Below are 23,196 nucleotides of genomic sequence, written 5' to 3' on the forward strand. Positions count from 1 at the left end.
GAACGGCCTAAGGTGAACTCTAAGAAGTTTGGAAAGAATAGCTGGGGTTTGATGTCGTGTTTAAGAAGGTCCAAGCTCATGAAAGGATGTCATTACTAAGCAATACATAATGAATAAATTAACAAATAATTGTACAGCTAACAAATATTCTGGGATATGTATTATTTTTCAGAAACAATAAACACAGTGGTTTCAAAAGTATTTATTATCAGTCTGCTGCAATATGAAGTACATTTTAAAGTGTGAAAAGGCTTGTTCATAATAAATGCAGATGTTAATAATCCCAATCTCCACAGTATATTGTTTTCGCTCATACTGTACCTGCTCATAACGGACATTTTCAGGTACAGCAACTATAATACATTCTTGTAAAGACTGTATAATACAGTAATTCACAATAAAATAAAACAAATGACATGTCAATAAATTAAAAAATAAATATATACATTTGTCAAAGATAAATAAATAAAAGTTGGTAATCTAATAAAGTTTAAAAAACACTAAAGGAAACCCAGCTTTGTTATTTTGAAAAGTATGTAAATTCAAAGTTGATAATTTAAAGTGGGACCAGTGTTGATGGCATCCAAAACTAACAGATTTAAAAGCAGAGGTGTCATTCTCAATGGGGGCACAGATGGTGACTTGTTTAAATTAATTCACAGCTAAATAAATTAGATGTGTTCTTATACACTCACCTAAAGGATTATTAGGAACACCTGTTCAATTTCTCATTAATGCAATTATCTAATCAACCAATCACATGGCAGTTGCTTCAATGCATTTAGGGGTGTGGTCCTGGTCAAGACAATCTCCTGAACTCCAAACTGAATGTCAGAATGGGAAAGAAAGGTGATTTAAGCAATTTTGAGCGTGGCATTGTTGTTGATGCCAGACGGGCCGGTCTGAGTATTTCACAGTAACTGGGATTTTCACACACAACCATTTCTAGGGTTTACAAAGAATGGTGTGAAAAGGGAAAAACATCCAGTATGCAGCAGTCCTGTGGGCGAAAATGCCTTGTTGATACTAGAGGTCAGAGGAGAATGGGCTGACTGATTCAAGTTGATAGAAGAGCAACTTTTACTGAAATAACCACTCGTTACAACCGAGGTATGCAGCAAAGCATTTGTGAAGCCACAACACTCACAACCTTGAGGCGGATGGGCTACAACAGCAGAAGACCCCACCGGGTACCACTTATCTCCACTACAAATAGGAAAAAGAGCTACCAAATAGGAACAAGCTCACCAAAATTGGACAGTTAAAGACTGGAAGAATGTTGCCTGGTCTGATGAGTCTCGATTTCTGTTGAGACATTCAGATGGTAGAGTCAGAATTTGGCGTAAACAGAATGAGAACATGGATCCATCATGCCTTGTTACCACTGTGCAGTGGTGGTGTTATGGTGTGGGGGATGTTTTCTTGGCACACTTTAGGCCCCTTAGTGCCAATTGGGCATTGTTTAAATGCCACGGCCTACCTAAGCATTGTTTCTGGCCATGTCCATCCCTTTATGACCACCATGTACCCATCCTCTGATGGCTACTTCCAGCAGGATAATGCACCATGTCACAAAGCTTGAATCATTTCAAATTGGTTTCTTGAACATGACAATGAGTTCACTGTACTGAAATGGCCCCCTCAGTCACCAGATCTCAACTCAATAGAGCATCTTTGGGATGTGGTGGAACGGGAGCTTCGTGCCCTGGATGTGCATCCCACAAATCTCCATCAACTGCAAGATGCTATCCAATCAATATGGGCCAACATTTCTAAAGAATGCTTTCAGCACCTTGTTGAATCAATGCCACGTAGAATTAAGGCAGTTCTGAAGGCGAAAGGGGGTCAAACACAGTATTAGTATGGTGTTCCTAATAATCCTTTAGGTGAGTGTAGTTGTACTTCTTTTGTATGGTAATGGACAACTTGATACAAAGCAAGAGTCATTGTAAAGTATTCAACAAAACAAAAATTAAATCACAGTAGTTTATTTTCCAGTTGAAAACAACAATACCCATCAATCTTTCTCTTCCATCTAACTTCATTTAAAGTATTTTTTGTCTTGTTTGTGCCCTGCGTTTAACGGTCATTTGACAATCAATGATCCACTTTCAAAGTCAGCGATCAGCGTTCATTCGCCGCAGTTTGGCAGGTAGGTTGTCCTCTGGCCTCCCCCCACCTCCGGGCAAAGGGATCTGGACTGCGGTTGGTACAGAGGCTAGAATGGGGTTCAGAGCAGGGATTAGTCTTTGCTTCTCCTGCTCCCCAACTGAGTGAGGCAATGTCTCTTTGGTGCCAGGACCTCCATCTAATGTCTTAAACTGGAGCTTTTCCTCCCCCTGGCTCCCAGGGACAGTGATGGAGACCAGACCCTCGACTTCCAGGGGCCAATCACCATGGATCCCCCTGCTGAAGGTCTTCTCCCCAGGCAGGTTTCCTCCTGTCTTTACCCCCCTTGGAAGCTCCTCCAAACAAGAGCTCATACGCTGTAACTTGCTGGGCCGCCTCCCCATCCCGTGATCCTCTCCACAGTCTACAAAGTCCACTGACAACATCCTGTCCTTGCGGCCCCGGCCCCCATTCCCAAGGGAAGGGGAGGCAGAGTTGGGGACAACCAGCGGAGGGTTTGGGGAGGTCTGTGAGATCTTCTCCTCATGCTCCTTGATGCTGTAAGGGGGAGTGTTGACTTCGAAGGTGTTGTGGAACTGGGAGTAGTCAACCCGGAAGAAGCCGTCCTCCAGGGACATGACGGGCAGGAAGCGGTGTCCCCACAATACTTCATCCTCCGTGTAGGAGGTCCGCGCCTGACACGTCATGCCTGCGATGAAGGGATATGATCAGAGAGAGAGAGAAACACAAAGAGATGAACATCAGGGAAAAGGAAATTGATGGAGAGTATACAAGAAACACCAAAAAGAAAGCAGAGTATGAAAAAAAAGACAGGGGAAGTGAAAACAGGGAAATAGATTGAGAGAAAGAAGTGAAGGAGAACAATAAAAAAAGAAGCAATCATTTAATGTAATATTTAAATATTATTAAATGTAATATTGTCTTAAATATTTGATGTGATTACTCTGAATGGTAGGCCTTTTATTCACCTCAGAGGTAAGGAGGAATAAGCTTTTACAGATAAACGAATGGGGAAATCTTGCATTCCATAGTCCAAAAATGTATCTACAAATTACAGAATGTCCCTTTAAAAAATATATTGAATTATAGAAATATTTGGTACGGGGCTTTTACCAGTAGTTTCCACAATTCCCTCCAGGATGACCACGATCTCAAACTCCTCATTCATGAGCGAACGCTGGGACAGGTCAAAGAAGGGGCTCTTGGGATTGATCTCGTGGCAGATGGTCAGAGGAGACACCAGAAAGAGCTGGTCGGCCCCTGTACCAAATCCTACATCCAGCTCACACTGGTCCAGGGGTAGGAACTCTCCCTCTGGAGTTTGGCGAGACTGGGAAAACAAAAGATTGTGACCCATGCATGGAGGTGGAGTAACAAAATGTTTATTGAAATATGGTAATGTGGCGAACACATTACCATAAGATCTTGTAGATCCTATCAGATCTATGAGGAGCTAACGTATATTATGAAGTGTCCAGGAATGGGGTTAGGGCAATCAGGACTTAAAATAAAATAAGACTGAATCAGATCAATGTAGCTCCCTTTACTCCCTTTTTCTCTTCAGTGGAACAATTAGGACTAAAAACCAGCTCTGTGTGCTGAATGATGGAAGATAACTATTTGTTAAAAATCTACACAGATAATCTCAAAACCTTGAGTCACTGAGGAAATAAAAGACATGGTTTCCTAAAAGAACTGTAAACTGTACACCTCCTCTCTAATCATCCAAGACAACATACTAGCACCCCTGTGAAAACTGAATCGACAACCACTGGCGTGCCATACTAAGAATGTATCTCCACAAGGCCCCACACACAACTATAGACTATTAAAAAAAGCATTGTGATGTGATTGCGATCAGATTTTGTAAGAATCAGCAGACAAGAACATGATAAAATCAGGACACATGACACAAGCAGGTTTAAACAGGGGCTTCAGGATAGACTGCCGGGAGGACGACAGATGGCAAAACAGACTGACTCTTATTCACATTGGCGATGGGGAGCGAAGGCTGCGACATTTCACAGGAAGGAGTCCGTACCCTTGGTTCTGTCATCGTCTTGGCTGGGAAAAGCTGTCTTTTAGCGGCAGGCGCCTACAGTGCATCATTAATGTTTGATACAAGTCACTGGAGGATAGGTAACATGTTTACTGTTCATGTAATGGCCCTGGGGTGAACAAGGAACCTGAACCACACTTGATGGTAGATTCCCATTTTTAAACACATAAGCCCCTTATAAGGCTTCATAAATAGTCAGGTCCAAAATTATCAGAAACCTGGATAACAATGAGCAGTGAAGGCCGTTTTGAAATAAATAAAAGAAACAGAGCTATATTGCACGCTCCAAAAAAAGTACCCAGAGAAACAGATTAAAAGGAAGCGATGTAGATTGTTGGTGTTCCTGTCTTTAGTACTTTAGCACCCTGCCTTGTGAATTACCAACCCTGGGAATCCTTACACATCTTCCACATCTTTGCTAACTTTAATCTGCACTTAAAGGCTGCCCAATTATATTCAAACCACAGGTTTCCAGTCCAAAGACTAAAATGTCCCTTGCAAAATGTTGTCTGTGGCCACATGTCAGCTTTCTGGCAGAGTTATCCGTGTACTCGCAAAGTTTCATGATGCTGTCGACTTTAATAAGGCCCTCAGGACCAGCGGAAGCAAAGCAGCCCCATACATCAAATGTCCTCCACCATACTTTACGGTAGGTATGAGGTCAACTTCAAAGGGGTTAGCGTGAATTTAACAGTTGCTCAGAACTTATGGTAGTACATCAGATCTGCTGTCATATAAAGGTATTGTAGCAGCAAAGAAAGAACTGTGTAATTTCATGTAGTACAAAAATGACATTAAAATGTACTGTAATAAACCATAAAATACTAAATGCTACAGTAATATGGATTAATTAATACATTTCTTTAATGTTTTATTAATTATATTTAACTGTAGTTATGTGGAAGTGGGTTTACTACTAGGTATTTACAATATATCAATTAACTGTTTATGTTTAAAATCACTAATACATCATATCACAACCTTATCAAATACTTATCAGTCTTCCAAACTGGCAGCTATTACAAAGAAAAAACTGACCAAAAGACATGGCAAAATGCTTAACCTTTTTAGATTGTAATAGACTCGCTGCCACTCTCATCTTTACTTAACTTGATAGGACACAATAGCCATATCTGGTACAGCAGTCTCACTCAACAGAGCCTTATACACAACCTAGTACAAGACACGCCTCAAAATATGTTAATCAGACAGAAACAACAATACCGCTCACCCTGTTGTGATGAAAAGGTTTTTTGCCATTCTTCTGCTTGTTTTTGTTATGCTTAATACCTCTATTTTGATGCAACATGAATCTAAGTTAGAAAATCAAGGTTGGCAAAATGATAAAAAGGTTTTTGGTGAAGCACCACCGACAAGGGCCTTTTATATAACATAACACTTTCTGATGTAGGTCCAGCCCACTGCTCCTGTGGAGGCTCTGTCCTTCAAATAAAGCATTACATTATATTGGTTTTAGAGAAGAAAATTAGTTTTTTTGTCAATGATTAAATCACCTCATAAAAAAATCTGTCAGGAAGATTTTTTAATAGCACACCTGGTCTTTTTAATTGCACTTCAAGCAAAAGCAGAATGAGACGGTCTCATTAATCTGTAGCGTACTGCAGCTGCTATTTCATACACATTTCTTTTTACACTTTCTTTTTACAATGATTGCATGTGAAGCTATAAATCCCAACCTCCCAAAAAATTCCTGATTTTGTGCCAAACATTTATTGTTTAGTTATTTTATTTAACTACACCGCTAAAAAGTACTAAAAACACTACCAATATTTTAGTGTAGTTCAACTACCATCAAGATACTGCAAACTGTAGTTAAATTAGTTCACTACTTACCAACACTGCAAATAACATGACATTGTACTTACTCATTATATACTTCTGCCAAGTAAGCCTACTTAGGTGGTTTTAAGAACAGTGTGTGTCTGATACTTCTGAGATTTGTTCATGACAGTTTATGATGGAATGTGAAAATAATTTACCTTCAGAATAGTTTATTCAGTTATGTGCTGCCAGTTGCTCCCAATCGAGCTGTTGGAGACCTGGTGTAGTTAGTATAACAGATAACACACAGTATGGGGAGCAGGAGATAGAGGTCAAAAAATAAATGGCAGGAATAGACAATGACACAGAACATCAGACGGAGAAGAGACAGGAAGGAAATAAAATAAAAATGAATTCACATGGGGTGATGCCATTTTATAGCTTCAACTGTGTTCATAACAGAGAGCTGTCGTTTGTGGTGACTTCTGCAGAATCCCCTCTCTTCGCCTATTAATTGTATTAGGTGGTATTTTTCCACACTAGAGGATCTTAAAAATAACATGACGACAAAAGACATTTGAAAAATGTTTTCAACATCTGCGGACGATAGAAAGGGGTTAGAACCGACATTAGAACTGGTGGTTTTCAGTTTGCCATCACTCTGTAGCATTTTGAATTACTTTTGGTCATAATTTTACCTTCTAGCTGAATCCTAATCCTAATACTATTTTCTTTATTGGTACCAGACACTACTCATTGTGTTTGTTGGATGCATTTTGGAATGTGCTTCATCTGAAATGAGAAAATGACACTGACAATGAGAACCTACTCCAATGACTACCTGCTGTTTTTACCAGATATTTTATGATAATTCAATATGATATATTGGTATAAGCGAGAATGGTCTTCATACTACCCTTCCAGATCTATTCCTTTCAAGCATATGGTATGTTCACCTGTAAATGAAATGGAAAAGCTACATAAAGGACTTCTCTCCTTTGACCAAGATAAGTCAGAAGATTTAAATTTACACTACACATATACTGCAAACCTTATGATTCACAGGCCCATTTGGCAGGGGTTGCAGAGTGCCTGCACTTTCACATCACAACAGCCACTGGCTGACCAAATAACGGAGGTTCAAAGTATGTACACAAATTATACATTAACCATCATAGGGGATTTTAACCATACTTGCCTTCAACCACATCAAGATAAAAGTGATTAATGAAATGTCCAGTAAGACATAATCAAACACCCTGTGTCCCACACTATTATGTTGACAGCACTTTTCACACTACCATGTGATGCTCAAACTTAAGGGTTCCAGGGTTATTTCAGAGTTATAAAAAATGTTTAAGAACTCAGCTATTCTCCAGCAATGGAAGTAAATTAAGCCTTGAAACCTGATGCTAACAATTCCTACATTTGTCCTAAATCTTGTTGATTACTAACAAACCCTCTGTCTCTATGAAAGCTATATTGGACCAGACTACACCCTCTTATGCATTATTTGGACAGTGTTGTAGTGCAGGAAGTAGTATATTGCTATCATAATGGCAAGAAAAGGGCAATTTACAAAGGAAGACGGACAGACTGACTTTATAACCCATAAAAGTGTAGTTCTTTCCTTTAGAGAAATTGCAAAGAAAGCCAAAGTGTCAGTGAGTACAGTTTCCTAAACCATCAAAAGGCACTTAGATAATAGTGGATACTCTGACCGGAAGATATCTGGCAGACTCAAAGCCACAACAGAACCAGAAGATAAGTTTCTGAGAGTCAACAGCTTGCATGATAGGCAGCTCACAACACAACAGCTTGAACACAGCTTCACACTGTTCAAAGTAAGCAAGACTCAGTTTCAACTGTGAAGAGAAGACTTGGAACTTCTTGGTTTGATGGGTCGAGTGGCAGTATGAAAGTTACTGCTAAGATAAGAAAAATAAGGTCTTATTTTTCTTATCTTAGGCCTGGGGCATGAAGCAGCGCCGGTGGACTTCTGAAGACTGGAAGGTCTTATGGACCAATGGGGTTCATCCTACAGCAAGATAATGACCCAAAATATAAATCTAACTACCTTAGATGAAAAGAACAAGATGATAGGCTTCAAGTCATGGAATGGCCAACACAGTCTCCTTACTTCAACCCCATTGAACTGGTTTGGGATATACTGGGCAGAAGGGTTGAAAGCAAAGCAACATACAAGTGCTACAGATGTGCAAACGTGTGCAACAGTGTTGGGAAGAACATTTCTGATCAATATTTGATTGTAGTAAGAATGCCAAGTGTGTTTGACTGTTATGTCTGCAAAAGGTGGCTACTTTTATGATTCAAAAATGTAGATTACATTATATTAAAGAAAAAAATTCCATGGTTGGTTCTATTTGTTCTATGATTTAATTTCATAGTACATTAGGACAATAAACGGTATGAAACAATCCAACAATAGAGGTGTTCTAAAACTTTTGACTGGTAGTGTAGATACAGTATATATTTTCTTTTATTTATGTCAAAGGGAGTGTCATGAGTAAATTAATTTATTATTTACATTGTAGTAATAATAATAGGCCCTAAATAAAAGACCTCACTCAAAATGCTAACTTAGTGGAGATATCCTAAATCTGCTCCTACCTTGTGGAAATGAGCTGAATTACAGAAACACCAGTTTGCATTCAAACCAACTCTCCCCTTATAGTGCCCTTGCTATTCTCACTCTAGCACAAAAGCATCATGCTTGCATGGCATGAATATTCTTTCAACTATTTAGTGTGTGTGTTCTCGTTTGAACAGAAATTGAGTGAACTGAATGTTAGCAACCAGAACACTACAGAAGGATTTTGCTTGCCCGTGTCTGTTATGGTTCTTGTGAAACTAATACTATAATCTCACACCAATGACATAGGTGTCGAACACAACTGAACATAGCACAGAAACAGCAAACTGTTGTTTAATTGTGAGCCTCCACTGTGAAGTAGAAAGCCCAGAGTAAACTCTGCTCTGCAGCAAAGGAGGATCCCTAGAAGAGCCAAACACCACTTATGGATTTATGATGGAAAATTTAAGTTCTACTAACTTTAAAAAAGCTTCATGCCCAGATGGACTCTATCTGGCCACACTTAAACACTGGACAGCTTTCACAAACATATTTAACATCACTTACAGCAAGGCACTATTGTTGGTTTAAATACTCTAATTTAAATATTGAGCAAATCTGAATCTGGTTTGAAGTTGGCCTTGGGGAACCCATGACCCAGCACTATTGGTCGTCGCCTACTGGAAGGAGCTGTTAAGAGATGGTTGTCTTTTGGTGAGTGCTTACTGATTTTAGTTATGTTCTATTAGTAAAATACCATGAATCGTCCTTATGGTCAACCCTTATTGGAGATGGGGGTTATCCATTGAAAACCTGCCTGATGCCCCCCTGACAAATCCTGAGGAAAGGCCTTTAATGCAGCTAATGTGCTCACAAGGTCTGTCGTGGAGCGCACAATGGTTGGGGGTGCATTGTAACATTGAAAATGCCTGCAAAATGGCTTGCCGTTTGCTCCACAAACTGGCCATCAAGCATGGCATCCCCCAACAGCAGGGCCAACCTGACCAGGACCACCTCTCCAACCTACCAATTCAGTGGCGGCTCAGAGGAGGATTACTCATTATATATGGTTTTAGGTACATTTTTCAACACCATGCAATGTATTATAGAATGTTTCAGTCAATGGAATATTGCATAGGATTGTGGTTTCATTTATTTGCTCTGATGATACTTATGTATAATTAGAGACAATCAGAGATATGTATGAACTAGTATGTGAGTGGACAATACCACAACATGTTTTCTCATCCGAAGATTTTTCCAGTTGAGTACACTGACAGCATGACCCGTCGCACAGATGAACACGCCGGCGCTTCTGTCTGTCAGAAACAAAAACAAAAAACTATAATAACAGCATATAAAAAAGAAATTTTGTGTTTTTGTAATGAATATTTTAAGATAATAATGACAACATACAGTGGGGAGAACAAGTATTTGATACACTGCACATTTTGCAGGTTTTCCCATTTACAAAGCATGTAGATTTTTATCATAGGTACACATCAACTGTGAGTGACGGAATCTAAAACAAAAATCCAGAAAATCACATTGTATGATTTTTAAGTAATTAATTGTCATCTGACCAGGGACAAAACAAATTAGGATTTGTTGAGGATAAACTAAAACTTCACTGGCTACAAGCTTCAGGTGTGAGGTCTTCCCGTCACTCCCGGTCCGACTCCTCCCTGCCACGCTCCGCACCTGCCACCAGTTCACTTCACAGCACGCATGAACGCACCCAACACTCCAGATCCCAATCACCTGAATATTGAACACCTGTGCCCTGTTAACCCCTCTATTTAGCCTGTGCTCTTCCTCCCCTCCAGTGTGAGGTATTGTTCCCAGTGGACCTGCCAAGCATTCTATCGTGCGCTCGCATTACTTTGTTGATTCCCAGCCTGTTGTGTTCTCTACCCTCTTGTCCCGTCCTCTCTCCTAGTTTCCAGAACCCTGCGTCTTGACCTGTTCGTCCGCCCCGTCGTGTCTCTCCCTGCCTACCCTACCTGTGTGGTTACCAGTACGGACTGCCTTCCCGGAACACCGACCTCCCTGCCTGCCCCCTGGATATCCTTGCCGTCTCTCCCGTCCTGTACTATAGCCTCCGCGGATTGATCACCCGGCTTCCTGACCTACTTGCCTGCTTCTCGGTTTCGCGTCTCTGCTCATCCCTGCCTGTGCCTTCGCCTTCAAGGACTGATATTCTGGTTTCCGACTCTCTGCCTGTCTTCATCGTTTGTGTGCTTGCCTACTCCCTTGTGCGACGTAAACAATAAATCTACCATTGCACTTCTGCAATTGGACCCACACAACTCTGGTCCTGGTGTTCATTACATCAGGAGCTACATACAGAAAGCTAAAAGTAAAAAAGTTTGTGGTTATGTCGTGATGGACGAACTGTGACAGACATTTCTAACATCATAAATCGCTAGAGGTGTTGGACTCATTGTCTTGAAACCCAGTTTAGAGAGAGGGCAACAAAACATACTTCTCTCTCCCAACTAGTCCGCTTGATAGAACTTTGTGAACATATAAGTTAACTACGCGAAAAACTAACAACAAAAATGTATAATGCTGGTTGACAAATGTATAAGGTCCCACCACCAACGATCTAATAGTTGTATACAGACAAATAGGACGTTACACCACTACACTACTGTATGGCTTAGTGATCAGAGCAGAAGTCTCCACAGACACTGTGAGTTCGCCCCCACCCGAATCCATGCTATTACAGCTTTTTTTGCAGGACCTCCTTCACCGTGATCCTGAACACTGGTGTTAAACATGGCTGCACACTGAGCCCCCTCCTGTACTCCCTCCTCACGAGTGCATTCCTGTACTCAGTTTGAACACCACCGAGTTCGCAGACGACTCCATGGTGGTAGGCCTGATCAGTGACAAAGACGATTCAGCCTACAGGTAGGAGGTCAAGTGCCTGGCGGCATGGTGCGCTGACAACAACCTGGTCCTCAATGCAAAGAAAACCAAGGAGCTCATTGTGGATTACAGGAAATCTAAAGGCTGCAGTCATGCCCCAGTTCTCATCGATGGCACTGAGGTGTAGCGTGTGTTCAGCTTCAAATTCCTGGGTGTCCAAATCTCCCAGGACCTCTCCTGGACCCTCAACACTAACTAAACCACAGCGTGGTTTGACAGATGCTTCGTGGCCGACCTGAAGGCCCTGCAACAGGTGGTGAAAACCGCCCAGCACATCACTGGTACCCAGCTCCCAGCCATCATAGACCTCCAACGCAAGCAATGACTGCAAAGGACACTCAGCATCATCAGGGACACTTTGAATCCATGCCACAAACTGTTTGCCCTTCTACCATCAGACAGGCGGTACAGGTCTCTACGTTCACGCACCAGCAGGCTCAGGAACATGTTCTTCCCAGCTAATGTAACACTGCTGAACTCTGTACCCAACACTAACCATACCCACTCGCCCACCGCTTAGTACTGCCTTTCAGGGACCTTGGTTCACTACTCTTCTTGTACTATTGGATTCTGACAATGCTTTGCAAAGTCTGATAAGGTCATTTTCAGTTGCTTCATGTTTGTCTACCTTGGGAACCTTATTGCTGCTATCCCTGCATTTCAGTTGCACATGCTACCTTCACTTGCCATTTGTACTTGCAAATGGCGTTCCATACACTAGGATTCGGATTAACACAAGAACCATGCTCTCTTACTTGAAAAAAAGACAATAAGAGACAATAAAAAGTGAGATCTGAAGTACTCTGGGTCACCAGAATAAGCCAGAATGGACAGTCACACTCTTTCTCTGCATTCTCTCTTTAAAAACAATCTATCCTATATATCCTTTAAAGGATTTCTATGGAGTAACCTCTGACAGATTTAGAAGAAAAACTGTTAAGGTTTTCTCCTCAGATTTCTATAATCCCACAAAATTACAGAAAATATTCATTAATTTGGCTCACAAGGCAAGAGTACTCCTTTTAAAGTAACAATAAAAAATGGGTAACTTGATGTTTCATTCTTTCAATACAATGAGCGAAATACATAAAGCAAGTCCCATAACTTCAAAATTCCAAGCCATGCTTTCCATGGATTTCTAATTCCCTACACCAGACAGACCAATCTGGTCTCAGGAGGATGACGTTGACTATTTTACCTAAATTTAGGCAGGGGATTTCATAAGATATATTACGTGCAGTAAAATAACGATAGAGTCGGAATGGAGAAAGAAAATGCAGCAGCCATGGTTCAAACCAGCAACTTTCCACATCCTAGACTGGCGCACTAGCCACTGCTCCAGCGAGGTACCTGTAACCTGTCTTGGCGAGTGGTGTTGTCACAACATAAATATGTTTGAAGTGATTTTCTTTGTAATCCTAACCCAAAGCACAACCCTAACCTTAACCCCAGTTATGTGATGCCTAACCTTAACCCTAACCTGAACCCCAGAACTGTGAGACATAACCCTAACCAAACCTTAACCTAACCTTTTTTGTGTCCTAACTGTAGCCCAAACCATAACCTTAACCCCGGTGCTGTGAGATCTAACCTTAACCCTAACTCCAGTGCTGTGATGCCTAACATTAACATAACATTAACGATAAAATGCTTTTATAACATATTCTAGCGACCTTGTTATTGCTGTTACTCATCCTAAATCATCATGTCTAGTGTTGGGCAGTGGGTAAGGCGACAGCCTTCTTATCCAAAGGTCACCAGTTCAAAACACAGGTCAAACATTTAATAATTCGTCTTTCATAGCGTTTGTAAATATCATACATTTGTAAATATCTTATTTTACGTTTTAATAGCGCTCATAACATTTAACATTTGATACGTTGTAATAGCGTTCGTAAGATATGTTACGTTTTAATCATTTCGTAAGATATGTTACATTTAAATAATTTGGTGGCGCGTTGTCATGTAACCTAACGTAATGTCACATATCATACGAAATCGGGTGCCCTGGATTTTTGTAAAATAGTCTACGTAGGTTCCTGAGACCAGGTTGGACAGACATGTATTAATGGCTCCCAATTACTCAGTTTACCACCTACAGTGGTTGAGCTACCATATCTTCTCTGAGACCATTTATGGTACATTTATGTTCTTTAAAGGGTTTGTTTTCAACTCACAGTGAATACTACCAAATGACCTGTAACTTCTGACCATTAAACATTAGTCATTGTACCCTTGTACAGTTAGGGGGAAAAAGTTATTTGATCCCCTGCTGATTTTGTATGTTTGCCCACTGACAAAGAAAGGATCAGTCTATAATTTTAATGGTAGGTTTATTTGAACAGTAAGAGACAGAATAACAAAACAAAAAAAATTTATACTTTTATTTGCATTTTAATGAGTGAAATAAATGTTTCATCCCCTCTCAATCAGAAAGATTTCTGGCTCCCAGGTGTCTTTTATACAGGTAATGTGCTGAGATTAGGAGCACTCCCTTTAAGAGTGTACTCCAATCTAAGCTCATTACCTGTACAAAAGACACCTGGGAGCCAGAAATCTGATTGAGAGGGGACCAAATACTTATTTCACTCATTAAAATGCAAATCAATTCATAACATTTTTTAAATGTGTTTTTCTGGATTTTTATGTTGTTATTCTGTCTCTACTGTTGAAATAAACCTACCCTGAAAATTATGGACTGATAATTTCTTTGTCATTGGGAAACTTACAAAATCAACAGGAAATCAAATACTTTTTTCCCACTTTGTTTGAACTACTTACTGAAAGCCAGCCACCAACGACAGACTCAAAGCCTAGCACCGTACAGATCGACTGGCATGCCTCGCAAATCCATTCCCTTTTTTGGGGATGTCTTGCTATTGGGGGATGTCTTGCTATTCCAAACTCAATCAATCAGACAAAATCCCTCTTGAGATGTGTGCAAATCTGGTGGCCAACTACAAGAAACATCTGGCCTCTGTGATTGCTAACAAGGCGTTTGCCACCAAGTACTGAGTCATGTTTTGCAGAGGGGTCGAATACATATTTCACTCATTAAAATGCAAATCAATTTATAACATTTTTGACAATGCGTTCATTGTTCAAATAAACCATACCATGAAAATTATGGACTGATAATTTCTTTTTAAACATACAAAATCAGTAGGAGATCAAATAATTTTTCCCTCACTGTAGATACTATGCATCTTCTATAAGATGTCAATGTGGTATTCAATGTTGTGCTTTCAAGTTAGCTACATGAAAGCACATTTCCCAGTAAATTATGTTTGTGTGCACGCATTCTGCTTACCGTTTTTGGCGGTCTCCCAGAAAGAGAATTGCGCGTGTATGTGTGCGTGTGCAAGTGTCCATATGTCCCAGTCGATCCACCCATCCAGCTTACACTGCAGCTTGGCTGCTGTGCTGGTTCATTGCCTAGTTCTATTAGTAATATTTCAAACTGTACTTGTCTCTCTCTCTCTGTTCCTTCACCTTCTCCCTCTGGGGGGAAAACCCAACATGGTGTCTAAGAAAATCCAGTCCCCCTCAAACAAGACCAATCTTGATTATTGCCAGCAATGCAATCACTCCCTGCAATGCGTACAACCTGCTGAGAAGAGCCTCTTTCAATGCTATGTTATTTCACAACTTTTTTTAACTTAATATTGCAATCGATAGAATTATGTTAGTTTTTTTTAACCGTTAAAATCTATTTAAGTTGTGAATGCCGTCTGCCCTGTCCTACTTTTCCCTGTTTCTGTTACAGAGATGAATCAATCTCAAAGTACTATATACTAACGAATACACAGTGTAGTTGTACACCGCTGCTTCACTGAATCACTGCAGGATCAATGCTGTACATTCAATATATAGTATATTGTTTGAATACGGCTGGTGGGCTAAGTGTCTATGCAGATGCCTTATGCACTCGTTGGAAACTACTTTTTTCTTACACCACTGTCATTAACCAAATAAAGTCAAAAACTCGATCTTAAAATTACAGTTTAAAAAGCCTTCTGTAGTTTGCAGTTTCCACTTGGCAATCCTGATTTTGTCTTTTGAAAATGTCCATATGACTATAATAATTAAAACGTTCCTGTTTCTGCATTTTCTTGTTACAACAAATTGATTGCAAGCAAAGTCAAATGAAGATCCTTCATGTGTATAAGTCCTGGGAAATCATGCATTATAGTGACAAAATAGGTGAAAGTACAGTACATAATGTTATATGAAATTTGGGGTATGCATAGTATCTGTGTGGTACTTGACTTTGTCTAGGACTCAATTTGGGGGGCCTGGTGGTCATTAAGTGCGTACAAGGTGAACAAATCTGTTGTTCTGCCCTTGAGTAAGGCACTTAAAGTTAATTGCTCCAAGGTGGCCTTCAATAATGGCTGACCTCTGGCAGTGGCCCAAATCTACACAGATATCTGAAGGAACATTTACAAATATGTATTTTGTACAAAATAATACTCCTTGTACACGTTCAAATATAAGCACCACCTAAAAAAATTATCAATTTACAGTGGAAAGCACCACCTATGAAACATTTACATTTAAGGTTAGGGGTTAAAGAATATATGATTTTTTATGCAAATTCATTTTGGTCCCAAAGAAAAATACTTCACACATATAGTAAAAGAAGCATGTATGTGTGTGTGAGCACGTATGAGTATATGTATATATGTTCCATGTTGGAATCCATGTTGTAGCTACTCAACGAAATATTCAATCAAGTATCCACGTCTCTTAGAATTTATGACCCATGTGATCCTCTTGATTTTCACACTTTATGGTTTCCATGGCTCCGTCAAAACAATTTACAGTCCGTGCTTTCATCTCTCCTGTCAGCTGTCCTGGCAACCCATGTGACCTAGGTTATAGACAATACGGTATAGGAAAGTTATATAATAGTCAACTGTAATACAAATATACTACTAGCAGTATGAATGGGATACAATATCATTGAATAGGGCAGAAGGCAGCCTAGCAGTCAGACGTGTTGGGACAGGACCCGAAAGAGTGCTAGATTAAAAATGAACCTAGTCTCTAGGTGAAAGAATCTGTCGTCCCTTAGGAAAATCAGAGCCTAATTGCTCCCCAGGCGCCCAATGTGCCAGCCCCCGCAACACGACAATTTGAAAGGGTTGGATTAAAAACTGAAGTTACACTTCAGTTAGACCATGTGTGCAATTGACAATTTAAACAATGTAGTGCTTCTAAGAAGTGGAGGGTGAATTCAAGTCAATTCACTTACTTCCCCTATTCATTTTGAGAATCTGGATTTAAGTTATGAGCCCAGTGTTTTTTGCATTAGTGTATTTCCACGTTTTCATCTACAGCGAGTTAATGGTTTACACACCTTTTACATGATCTCTGACTATGATTTTTTTCCCAATCAAGGACTATTGTCGCAGTCCTTATAAAAGACAGCACCACTAGTCCTCTTTGAAACCATGATTAAAAAAAACAATCACTGTGAACAATGTTTAATTCAGACAAAATAGAGAATCGGTGGGCCACTTTTTAACTGACTGCACATGTTTCAAATACTCAGTCAAAGCTTTCCAAAAAAGGAAAAAAGGAAGGTTTTGAGTGAGGAACATAAGGTGTTAAAATTTAGAGACTACTGCAAATTGAACACTTCTGTTCCTCACTCAAGACTTTCCTTTTCAACTTTTTTGGAAAGGAAAGAAAAAGGTGCAGTGGTATAGCTGTATATTCCACTTCGATTTTGGATCTCCTGACCATTGCTAACTGACCAACCTTTTGTCTTACCCTTGCCTGTGCCTGTGCCTTCGCCTTCTACCAGCCTTTTGGACCTGTTTTCCTGGACTACCCATTTTTCCTGCCATCTGGGTACCTCTGCCCTGCCCTCCAGCCTCCCCGTGTACCGGGCGTGTGCCTGTTATCATTTTTCCATTTGCCTTGAATCCCTGTGCTGTACAAGTGTACGCTCCGCGCTTGATTCATCCATATCGGTCTCCCGAGCGTATTCGTTACACTATTGATGGGGTCAACTTAAATCACGTGTCACACCGAAGGACCAAGTGTCTGAAGGTTTTGATTAAAAGGGAAGGTGTGGATTAAAAGGGAAGGTAGCTCAATGGAGGTGGGAACACACTGTAAATCAGTGACATAAACCTATCAAATGCCTTGCTTCGGTGGAGAGCTAACCGTGCACATTGAAGACAATTGACCTATACTATTTTTCTGTATACAAAGCGCACTTCTACCAAAACAGAATTCAATTTTCTTCCAGGATTTATTTTCGTTTTTTCTGCAGTCTTGATATACTAGTTATCAATTAAATGTATCCAGTCTGAAAATAGTGATAAACATTACAGAACCAATAAGAGTGTGGGGGAGTGTTCTTTAATGCCGCATTTCCACTAGTGATTTACCATGGTACCAGGACTACACCGTTGATTTATGCTAATGTTAGCTCTAAACTTTCCTGTTTCGGCTATACGTTTGGTACCAAAGACTTAACGGAGGGCTAAGGTGGGAAGGGAGGAGTAAACTATCAACGCGATTTGGTTTTCCGGTTACGAAAAATATAACGCAACACTTTTCTGAGTAAAAAAAAAGTAAGAATGTAGTCGAACACCATGTTATTGAGTCAATGGTATCGTACCACCTTCAGTCGTTCACACTCTTTCCGTGGTGAGTCTTGGCTTCCCTGTAGTGTTGCTTTACTTTATTTTATCGGGGATCTATTTGTTAGATTGCTTGAAGCCCATTTCAAGAAACCGAAGACTAAGCAAATTATACGCTTTTCTATTCGAATAGCAAAATATCCAGCGTTTTCACAGCATGTAATGCACCAACCCGCAAACCCCGCCCTAAATCCCAAAGTCCAGGGTTTGGCACCAAGTCAGAGCCTGGCTACTTGGCCACAACCTACTGGTCAACTGGCGCCGGTACGTGTCAATGGAAACAGAACACATTCTGGACTTCATGGGTAAAACACCAGTGTTTGGAAGTTTTGCATCTATGAGGCATAGATGTGTGTGCAATCAAAAATCTTCCTACTGGGATCCAGCTGTCCATTCAAACCTTTTTGGCAAATACAAAATTCTGTAGCCCTTCAAAAGAAGCATGACAGACATGAGTGTGTAGATATGATTATGCTTGACCAATTATTCTCAGAGCTGTATTTCATTCACTCAGACATTCTAGAGTAAAAGCAGCTATGCAAGGTTAAAAAAACCCACTCTTTAGTCTTTTGGCATCAATACAAGAGAGTACAATGAGTGTGGTTTAACTGTCAATCCATACAATCTCCAGGGAGTTACTACAAGGGCCTGACTTAGAATATATAGCCCATTGAGCTTCATACTGCTGAGTGGAAAACAGTGGGGAGATTTGATTACCCTGTATGGTGTGTTTGGCCTCAGACTCAGCAGATCATTGATGTTACAGTAACTCTAACACATAGACGCATGCACACACCTGATTTTCTATCCTTGTGAGGACCTGAAAAGCAGAAATGTATGTTCCCTATCCCTAAACCTCAATAATCTAACACGTATGCCTAAATTCAACATTGTCCTAGCCTTACTCTAAACCTATCCGGTAAAGCCTAATCTTAAAAGTAACCCCACTTCTAACAATGTCCAATTATTTATTATTTTATCCTAAACTTAACCCCTAATCCAGAGATGTACTTTTTTCCTGGTGGGGATATAACCAAATAAATATTAGAGACTTCTTTTTCAGGTTTTATAGATTTTTTTTGGAGATTTCAGGTCCCCACATGCACACATGGCCCTTGATTCTATATACAACACTGGGTATGGTAGAAAGGAGAAGTGATTCTGACAACATAGCAGATGTACTGTATTTGCCAGTATACACAATTCACTGGCACACAGTCAGGTCTGTGTCAGGATAGTGCAGCCTATTTATTAGATTAGTTACATTTTGAATTGGTTCCTAAACACACCTTGACGATTGACGCAATACTTGTTACTATTTAGAAGCAGACGGAAGGGAATTCAGTCAATACAGAAGAAGAAATAGAATTTACAAAGCCCTCATAGAAAACAATGGTCAAAATCCAATTATTGCCATCGAATACAATAAATGAAACTTTAATTTGCATAAAATCTGCAATATGCCTATAGTTTATTTTTGTATTTGTGGAAGAAACACCAAAATCACACTTGAGTACAAATAGAAAATGGATAATGTAAAAGTTAAGTATTTCCGTGTGTAAATAATGTAAACTTATACTGAGTAAATCATTTTGTGTGGAGAGAGTGGTCAGGGGAAGCCCCTAACACATCTGTTCACTGAGTTCGCCTGATCATCAGCAGTAGGAATGACATCTCAAGCAAAATTGGAAACCAAAAATAAGCTTCCAGATATTATTTTAAGTTTACCTGAAAAGTGTTTGGATTGAAACCCTTTCAAGCACTGCTAAGCATTCTAAATGTAACAAACAGCCAAGTCCATTGATGTTCACCCTATTATCCTGTAATTACTGCTTAAAGCACCACCGTTGGAGGGTGATTTGGTGGTCACTGGAACAAAAACGGATGTAAATTACTCGCCCAGGCCACGTTTGGGCATCTAGGAAAATGTATAGAATTGCCTAAAATGTACGTTGTTCCCATTGGAATATAGTTTAGTAAAGGCTATCTGAAATGTAAATGATGAAATAGCCTGGAGACATCCGCCAAAACGATATCATTACTTAGTTTCTTAACATAGTACACCACTGCTCACGTTATGACGCACATAAGTCAATGAACACGTTGGCATAACACACCACATAAGCGAAACAATGGAAGGACCTATGAGACATTTTGAATGCAAATTATGTACCTTAATTAGTTTGCACCTGATCTGGGCTGACACCATATGGCTGTTCCGCAGGTTCCCCACTCGGAACATAAGACACAACTTTCCATCCCGTTGCGAGATAACGGCGTCCTGGCTAAACATGAGCGTCTCCGCACGCTTCTTCGGCTGGGACATCTTGATAAACATGCAGCCGATAAGAAATGCATCCACTATAGAACCCAAGAGAGACTGGAAGAGAAAAAGAATAATGCCTTCCGGACACTTTTCTGTGATGTAGCGGTGACCATAACCGATAGTAGCCTCAGTTTCAATGAAGAACAAGAAAGCAGACGGAAAGTTATACACGTTCGCGACGCACGGGGTATAGGTCGACTCATGGCCATGTGGATTGATATCACCACGGATGTAAGCTATTATCCACCACATAGATGCCATAACCAGCCAAGCTACCGTGTAGGTTAATATAAATATGAGCAGGTTCCACCGCCACTTCAGATCGACTAGCGTAGTGAAAAGGTCGGAGAGGTATCGGCTTGTCTCCCCGCCAAGGTTACCATGCTGAACGTTGCAGCGACCGTTCTTCTCCACAAAACGCTGGCGCTTTCTCTTTACGGGTGCAGAAAAAGCCATGTCCCGTTTGGTATTAACTACTTGGTAGTCCTCGCCAAATTTTCTGCGTATTGCAGACATCATTAATAATTTGCTTAACCCAAATAGCTTTTACGCAAGCTTGGCATAGGTATTAATATCGAACAGATGCTATATAATAATCACTTCTTCACCATTAGATGATATAGCTTGTAATTAAGTGTTAAAGACATATACATCACAATCCGGATAGTAGTCGAATTAATACGAATTCCAGCATTTATCGGCGCCTCAGTCCTCCAACTTTTATACAGTCCCGGGCTTCACATCATTGTTGTGATGTCATATTATGACAGAAGCTTATGGAAAAAAGCAAATGACATGTCCTTGATAAACCTAACGGATCCAACTAGACAAATGTCCTCTTTCCACACTGGAGATCCATCAATGCATAGTATGGGTGTCGGGCTTGCGCTACCGCTGCACTTTCTCTGCTTGGGCGCGTTCAGTCAGATGACTTCTGAGCTGAAGTGCTGCGGTTCTCGCTATAGCATATGTAGTAGCTGCGTCTAAGATTGTCTCTGGGATGGAAGGAGTGGAGGGTTGTGATTAGCCTCTTTGTACAACCCATTCAGGTAGAGGAAGTTGCTGAATATTGTTAATATTCTCCGATTTCCCCACTGTGATATACATACATTTGAATTTACCTAGGCCTATAGTGTTCATTTAGTGATATAGGCACATTACTTTTCATTTATTTTTGGAATGCTCCGATACAGTTTTAACTTCATGATATACGTGTAATCATGTTTATTTCACCCTGGATAGTCGTTCAACAACTATTTAGTTCCCCCTAGTGATAATTGGTTAGAAGTGCAATTCTCAACATAGGGTCTATTAGAACCCAGTGATGCTTACACCTGCCTGGATTCTACCCGAATTCCGGATCAATTCTTCTATCAGAAAAGTTCCACCGTTACACCGTGTTTTAAAGACCAACCAATTCTAGGCCACTGAAACAGACAGTGCAATCATCTGATGCTCATGCGAACTTCACTTTGATTACTATCGGTGGTGATGTCTGAGACAATTTGAGGTCGTTTTTAGCTCAGGGTAAGATTCCTTTTTAAGAACATTAATTGGAGTAAAATAGTCAGTACTTAGAAGCAATGAACAGCTGTTATTGAATTGTCTTTTGGGTAAATTAAAAGTAATTCTACTTTCATTATGCATAATTTTTACATTGCAGTTATAGTGGAATGATAGTGTTCTACTCACCACAAATGATTTGTTTGCATACAAAAACACATAATGAAATGATAACATGCACAAGCAGATTTGAGATATCCCTTTTAATTTCTGAAAATGTTCAATATCTTAAACTCTGGGTCTCATTAAAAGTTATTTAAAATATTATTATACTTGCAAAACTATGCATATTATTAATTATTATTTGATTTGAGTATGTCTAACATGTCTGGCTTGTTGTTTGTTGCTTTAATAGTTTAAAAGCATGTCATGCACATGTCACCATGCATAAATCAAGAGTAAAAAAAAATCTAAAGGTATTATTGTGGATTTTTTCATGTTGAAAGTTTCAAAATGTAGGAAATGCGTTGCGATGCTTTATGTTTTTACTGAAGGAGCACTGGGCTGAAATTGAACAAACACTATAATGGTACAAGTGCACCAGAGGCAGTGGCTCAGACTGCTGAACCATCCTGAGCCACATGCACATGAAGCCTGTTATGCACATGGACTAATAATGTATTTAATTCAGAACATATGAATGCTAACAAAATAGGTTGTATGAGGTTCACCCTTCCAGATTAGACTACATATTTCAAAGTTGTTTTGGTTTTTTTGGAGTAGATTTTTCCCCTCTGGCAGCAGAAAGAGAATAATAAATACAAAGGATTTATTGGTTGATATACACAATGGTGCTGTCTGTCCCATACCCTTCTCTGTGTCTAGGAGTATCCATAGCAATATGCATGAGGCTGTCATTAGCTAATGCTTAAATAACTTAAATAAGATTTGTTCAACAAATGCCACAATATAATTGTACCTATATTATAATTTTTAGCAAATCATGATCATATAATCTGAAAGTGCCTTTGTTGAGTTTATGTACCAGCACTATTTGGAAAGTGTGCCAGAAAATCAAAGCATGGAGTACTGTTCATTCTTGTGCAAATAACTTTAACTGTTTGACTGCACCACATTGGGCACAAACCAGTGCTCTGCTTCACACATGATATCCCCACTGGGGACATTTCAGGCTTGCTGTGGAGGGAGT

General features: G+C 39.9%; 1 protein-coding gene across 2 annotated transcripts; it reads right to left on the reverse strand.

Moving 5' to 3' along the window:
• Positions 1–1,831: 1,831 nt before the first annotated feature.
• Positions 1,832–21,402, reverse strand: LOC105007368 (G protein-activated inward rectifier potassium channel 1-like). Of its 2 annotated transcripts, none has more exons than XM_010866274.3 (3): positions 20,331–21,402; positions 3,244–3,460; positions 1,832–2,818 (listed from the first exon to the last, which is right to left on the reverse strand). In XM_010866274.3, the coding sequence occupies exons 1-3, from the start codon at positions 21,000–21,002 to the stop codon at positions 2,118–2,120; spliced, it is 1,590 nt and encodes a 529-aa protein (XP_010864576.2). In that variant the 5' UTR covers positions 21,003–21,402; the 3' UTR covers positions 1,832–2,117. The 2 variants fall into 2 exon arrangements, with proteins under 2 accessions (XP_010864576.2, XP_034147911.1); XM_034292020.1 differs by lacking the exon at positions 1,832–2,818 and adding an exon at positions 9,795–9,883 and having other exon boundaries at positions 3,398–3,460.
• Between the last annotated feature and the right edge of the window lie 1,794 nt (positions 21,403–23,196).

Source organism: Esox lucius, chromosome 5, assembly GCF_011004845.1.
Source record: "Esox lucius isolate fEsoLuc1 chromosome 5, fEsoLuc1.pri, whole genome shotgun sequence".
Lineage (NCBI taxonomy): Eukaryota > Metazoa > Chordata > Actinopteri > Esociformes > Esocidae > Esox > Esox lucius.